Genomic DNA, 6016 nt, shown 5'->3' with positions numbered 1-6016 from the left:
ATAATAAAAATGTATTGCATGATGTACGATCCATTATCATTTAACATAGCTTATTTATTTATTTTAATGATTTTATAATTTCAGGTATAACATTCATATAAAAATGACACAATTATGTGAACAATATATCTTGCGTAGATTCACGAAAGAATTTTTATTTTTTCTCTCCTTCTATTTCAATGCATCTTCGATGGCACTATTATTAAAGGTTAGTGTTATCTTTGGAAAACATATTCTTTGATATTTTAAATCTAGGACGACTTATCTGTAATAAGAAAATGTATTAATAAATTGATATAAGTACTCTGTACAAATTATTCAGTTTAAATATTAATTTTACTAATTAAATTTACTATTTCATATTTCTTAAAATAAAAAAATTATTTACTTATTCTTTTGCTTTTTAAACTTATAACAAGCAATACCAATCGAAGTGATCATAATTAAAATGGCTACTCCCCCAACGGTGACGCTAACTTTTATAACTTCTCTTATGGGACTGTGCGTTATGTAACACTTTGATTCTTGAAAATAGAAGAAATGTGTGACATTTAAAATTCCTTTTGGCTCATTAAACCAATTTAATTTTTTGTCATATACCTGCGTCGACGAGACATACGGCTGAGTAATTTTGTTCCCTGAAGATATTGTATTGAAATTCAAAACAAATTGTCTGATTATTGATTTCGCTCAAGCATTGCTGACAGGTTGGATAGGTTTTACTCATTAATATCTTTGAATAATTTTGTTCTTTTATGATTGATAATCTGTAGAGAAGCGATAAAAAAAATATAATTTGTAAGTCTTGAGTTAAGATTAAACTTTAATGTTTCATTACAAAATACGTTTAAAGATAAAAGCTCAGTAGATATATTGTACATTTTATTTTATTCAAGCTTGAAGTAAACCTTGGAATAAAAGGAAAAGACAAAGACAGTACTCACGTTTCATATGCTTTGTATTCCTCTAAAATGTCGACTATACAAAAAGTCGGCTCTTCGCAGGCGGTTCCATTCCATCCGAAAAAGCAATCGCAGTTACCTTGCTCATCAAGACAAATGCCATTCTTGTTACAAGCATTTTTGCAGGCGTTAACACATATTGAATCGCTATCATTGCCGTTCTTTATAAAACCGTCATAACAATGACAATCATTCGGCGCCACGCAATTGCCATTAGTGCAATTATTTTTGCAATATGGTTCGCAAGTTATACTTTCCTCCGTTAATACGTAGCCTTCGTCACAACTGCAAACTTCTGGTTCTGTACAGGTTCCATTACCGCAATCGACTGAGCAATAGGCCACGCATGAGCCGTTTTTGTTGTTAATGTAACCTAGTTCACAGCTACAGGTGTTAGGCAAAGAGCAGATACCATTTTTGCAGTCGAATTCGCAGATCGGCTCGCAATTCATAGAATTGTTATCATAGTATGGATGATAACCTTCTTTGCAAAGACATCGTCCTGGGATTTCACAAATGCTGTTAGGAGGACAAGCAGGCTGACAGTTCGGTTCGCACTTAGACGAATTCTTTTTGTTTGTTGTTAAAACATAATTTTCATCGCAAGTGCATACGTTAGGAGCCGTGCAGCTACTATGCGACCAACAAGAAGGTTCGCAGATTGGTTTACAAACATTGGACTCGATAGAATTCAATTTTTCGAAGCCTATATTGCAACTGCATTCATCTGGAGTATTGCAAAATCCGTTAATACATTCTTCATTACAAATCGGCTCACAAGTATAAGTTAGATTATTATTCCCTATATTATCTATCGTTAACTTGTATCCATCATTGCAGATACATTCATTAGGTGCCTTGCAATGGCTATGTAATGAACAAGTGGGATTACAGACTGGTATGCAAATGTTGTTTATGTCGGAATGTTCATATCCTAACGAGCAACTACAGTAATTTGGTGCCGTACAAAATCCATTAACGCATACATTTTCACAGATAGGTTTGCATATCGATTCTTCATCAAAGTAAATAGCTTCCTAAGAAAGGAGAAGAAGATAATAGATAAAAATATTTTTCCATCGGTAACCATTTATCGGTATAGTAGTTTTTCTTACGGTGTTATCGGCGAGCGAATATCCCGCATGGCAGGTGCAAATATTAGGTGCGGTACATTCTCCATTTGGTTCGCATGGACTATTACAATGAGGTATGCAAATGTGCAAGCTTGTCTCATCGCCTATCACTTGAAATCCTTCATGACATTCACAAACGTTAGGATGTTTGCAAAAGCCATTAATACATGCCTTTGGACAGATCGGCTCGCACACGTTCATCGAATCGTTAAGAAAGCCATAACCCTCATGGCACATGCAAGTTTCAGGTGCGATACAAATACCCATATGACAAGACTTACTACAGATTGGCTTGCAATAGCCTTTCTCGTTCAAAGAATAACCTTGATTGCAGGTACAAATTCCTGGTGCGGTGCAAGTGCCATCTACGCAGTTGTCGCATACTGGTTTGCATGTGAACTTATCGTAAAGATCTACAGAGTATCCCTGATTGCAAGTGCAGGTATCAGGTGCCGTGCAGTTACCATTGACGCACGGTATGCTACATATAGGCACGCAGATCGTGTAACCGATGTTTTTTTTATTTTGGTATCCTTCGCGACATGTACAGATATCTGGCTCCGAACAGTATGCAGTCTTCGAATCACAGTTTGGATTGCAAATAGGTTCGCAAGTAAATTTGTCTGACTTCATCCGATAACCAGGATTGCATGTACAAACGTCAGGTGCCGTACAATGACCATGCACGCAGGGATGTTTGCAAACGGCCACGCAAACTGGGTTGTGAGAGTTTATTAATTGGTATCCCTCGTGACAGGAGCAAATGTTAGGTCTCACGCAATCACCGTGACCACAATCATGGAAGCATATGGGTACGCATTTCTCGTTCTGTTGCTTGTACAAGTCACAGCATATTTTTTCTGTTTTCCATGCCCAGTAATACTGAGAAACGGTAATTTATTTATTTCATGATCATCCGATCATCTAGAAAATATTAATGAGAGTTCTCTTACCTCAGTTCTATAGTTCCATCGATACTTTGTTGTATAAAAGATTCCCCATTTTTTTTCTCGATAACTTTCCAGGTATGGAACACTTTTCGATTTTCTATAACTGCAATGGAAATATGATCGATGCGACGTTATCCCCGATGAAATCTGGCAATAAAAGTTTGTTTTACCTGACGAGTTTAGTGCAGTATCCTTGATTGTTAAGTCCAGAATTTTCTACAGAATATTCGATTTCTATGATGAATATACAAAGAAGGAAGAAAAATAACGAATTCATGGTATTTTTTTATCTTTTTCTTATTTAATATAATATTGCCTTGTTATTTGTTTTTATGATTTTATTGTGTATCGTACAAAAGACTATTGAAGAGTGACACGTTGTGACTTTTCCTCTACTCATCAGGCATCATATCTCCTACTATCGGTAACAAGCAGGATGTTACATATTAGTTGTTATCACGGTTATTTTAAATTATTCCAAAGATCCTTGAATACATCATAACCTCTTTTTTTAAACCAAATAGAAATTTAAAATGAGATTACGATCGATGTCACGCATACACATTTGGAAAATTACATATACAAATCACAATTGTAAAAACGGAGATGGGATTACGATCTATAAGATCTTTTGCATTCTGACCAGAGTGTATAAGATTCATTAGTTAGATATTATATTCTTGATAATAATCTCTCTGAGCTGAATCGACTCTGTTCGGTAGAATTGTTTGAATAATAGCAACATCGTAATTTCGTAAGTTAAGCTTAATTTTAAATTAATAGTGTTTCCGATACCTACTGACTGCTAGGTAAAGGTTGCTTGGAGGATTTTGGAACGGTGCAGGATGCGTATGCACATATATGAGAAAGAATCGATAGATTTCCTTCAACGCGATTTGAATTGACCACTTTGTAAATAATATTTCTAATTTTTTAGATATAATAAAGGAAAAAAACTATTTAATTCAATTAATTTAACTTTGAATAATTTTCTGTTCGTCTCTTCCTTCCTACTTTAGGCAAAGGAGCCTAATAGCTCGGTATACATCTTTGTTTGCCTTTGACACCGAGATCTTTTCTGTAGCCGGGATTGCAGATACAATGATTTGGTGATGTGCAGACTCCGTTGGAGCAACCACCAATGCAAATGGGCACGCATCTTGTTCGCGTCAGATCATTCTGTTCGAATGTGTAACCCTGTCTGCAGGTGCACTGATTGAAACCAGTGCATTCGCCATTCAGACAAGGTAAATCGCAAATAGGTTCGTATTGGTTACCGGTTGGTTGACCGACCGGTCGTCCGTGTGGTGATTGATTAACCGGTTGTCCATAGGTTGGTTGACCAACTGGTTGTCCATAAAGTGGTTGATCCGGTTTCCCATAGGGTGGTTGATCTGATCGTTTATCCAGTAGACATCGACCCGTGTCTGGTTCTGATTTAAATCCTGGTTCGCATTGACAACGATTGTAACCAATACAAATGCCGTGGTCACCGCAACCGTATCTACATTGATTCGACACGGGATCTGGCGAACATCCACCATTTGAGTTACGCACGTAACCTTGGATGCAGTTGCAAATACCGGGTGAGATACATTGACCACCGTTGCAGCTATTCTGGCAATAAGGAATGCAAGATTCTCGTTCATTCGGTGGATTCGTATACCTAAAAAGATCGAGATTAGGCATGGGCTTGTAGTAAGAATCTAGATAAAAATTATAAGAAGAAAGCCATAAGAAAGCTTACCCTTCATAACAAGTGCAAATACCGGGTGCGGTACATTCGCCATGGGGGCAGCCACCCTCGCAGACAGGAACACATTCCTGAAGATTGTTTAATACGTAACCAGACTTGCATCTGCAAACGCGTGGTGCGATGCAGTCACCGTTTCTGCAACCACCGGGACAGATTGGCCTGCATTCACCATTCACTTCGTCATAGCCCAATTTACACGCGCAAACGTTCGGTGAAAAACAATAAGCATCTTTTTGACATGGCTGCAGACAAACAGGCATACAGACTCCATTTTCAGGAAACCAGCCGGATTTGCAAGTGCATTGATTTGGCCCTGTACATTCGCCACCAAAACAACCTTGCTCGCAATGAAAATCGCAGTTGCCATTCGTAATGTTACGCTTGTAACCGTCGCAGCAGTCCAAGATCGTTATGAATCCATGACTATGAGCCTGATTTTACAGAAAAGAACAAAGAAGTTCTTTCTTCAGTTTTAGTTTTAGTACGAATATCACAAATGAAAACAAAAATACTCACATAATCCTGATTGTCCTGTGGCAAAGGGATTGTATTGTAAGGCACTCCGCTAGTAGTATTATAAGCCAATGCATGATTGTATCTAAACATGAATAGTGTTTTTGGAACGCATATAATATAAATATTCTCGCGGTCAGAGATCGCCTAACATTCTCTCGATAAGTAAATGAGAAATGCGCGAAGGAGTACGCATCATGCAACCTTGATCTCGATTCGTATTTTTTGCGAATATTTTATTGGCAAACATTCTACTTTATTTTTTTTTGATTAACATTTATTCAGTATCTTATAAAATTTCAAAAGAGCTGTATTCTTAGATTTTTTAAATCACATTATACGATATACTTACATAGACACATAGTATCATAATGTTTATTTGAAAAATATATTCAATAGAAAAATATGCATTACATGGTTTACGAGTGAAATATTAAGGAAAGAATAGAAAATCATAGATCTTCGTTCTCGAAAAGAGTTACAAATGTTTCACTTACGGTACTGTTTTGTAGCAAAGCACATTATTGTTGTTCCCACCGTACTGATTAGCGCTCGTTGGATAGCGAGGACGATGGCCACCTTTGACGCCGTCGATTGCCCAGGTGCCAGCAACTACGAGAGATGCGAATAAAATCGTACCGATCAGAAATCGCGTCATGTTGAATAAAATGCGATCTGAATAAGACTGAGATTTACATACGT

The 6016-nt window shown here is 37.0% G+C and overlaps 2 protein-coding genes across 3 annotated transcripts; both read right to left on the bottom strand.

Annotated features, from left to right (window-relative positions):
- Positions 1-111: 111 nt before the first annotated feature.
- On the bottom strand, positions 112-3353 carry LOC118442172 (uncharacterized). Of its 2 annotated transcripts, XM_085655397.1 has the most exons (7): positions 3216-3353; positions 3049-3148; positions 2078-2977; positions 945-1999; positions 601-767; positions 389-524; positions 112-265 (listed from the first exon to the last, which is right to left on the bottom strand). In XM_085655397.1, the coding sequence occupies exons 1-7, from the start codon at positions 3320-3322 to the stop codon at positions 262-264; spliced, it is 2469 nt and encodes an 822-aa protein (XP_085511523.1). In that variant the 5' UTR covers positions 3323-3353; the 3' UTR covers positions 112-261. The 2 variants fall into 2 exon arrangements, with proteins under 2 accessions (XP_085511523.1, XP_085511525.1); XM_085655399.1 differs by lacking the exon at positions 389-524 and having other exon boundaries at positions 123-265.
- LOC146873212 (uncharacterized) lies at positions 3325-6013 on the bottom strand. The gene is made up of 4 exons (XM_085655409.1): positions 5812-6013; positions 5318-5399; positions 4793-5232; positions 3325-4711 (listed from the first exon to the last, which is right to left on the bottom strand). Exons 1-4 carry the CDS (start codon positions 5970-5972, stop codon positions 4075-4077), a joined length of 1320 nt encoding a protein of 439 aa, XP_085511535.1. The 5' UTR covers positions 5973-6013; the 3' UTR covers positions 3325-4074.
- Between the last annotated feature and the right edge of the window lie 3 nt (positions 6014-6016).

This window comes from Vespa mandarinia, chromosome 2 (genome assembly GCF_050613455.1).
Source record: "Vespa mandarinia isolate Hongniang chromosome 2, ASM5061345v1, whole genome shotgun sequence".
Taxonomy (NCBI): Eukaryota; Metazoa; Arthropoda; class Insecta; order Hymenoptera; family Vespidae; genus Vespa; species Vespa mandarinia.
The sequence above is the reverse complement of the archived record's forward strand: the minus strand, read 5'-3'. Positions and strand labels throughout refer to the sequence as shown.

Bases quoted from the DNA above. Each gene is read 5' to 3' on its own strand.
- LOC146873212 (XM_085655409.1), bottom strand. From the start codon at position 5,972: ATGACGCGATTTCTGATCGGTACGATTTTATTCGCATCTCTCGTAGTT. The intron at 5,233-5,317 runs GTGAGTATTTTT...CTGTAAAATCAG, and splicing joins CACAGGACAATCAGGATTAT to GCTCATAGTCATGGATTCAT. The intron at 4,712-4,792 runs GTAAGCTTTCTT...CGATCTTTTTAG, and splicing joins ATTTGCACTTGTTATGAAGG to GTATACGAATCCACCGAATG.
- LOC118442172 (XM_085655397.1), bottom strand. From the start codon at position 3,322: ATGAATTCGTTATTTTTCTTCCTTCTTTGTATATTCATCATAGAAATC. The intron at 3,149-3,215 runs GTAAAACAAACT...TTTCCATTGCAG, and splicing joins TACTGCACTAAACTCGTCAG to TTATAGAAAATCGAAAAGTG. The intron at 2,978-3,048 runs GTAAGAGAACTC...ACCGTTTCTCAG, and splicing joins GATGGAACTATAGAACTGAG to TATTACTGGGCATGGAAAAC.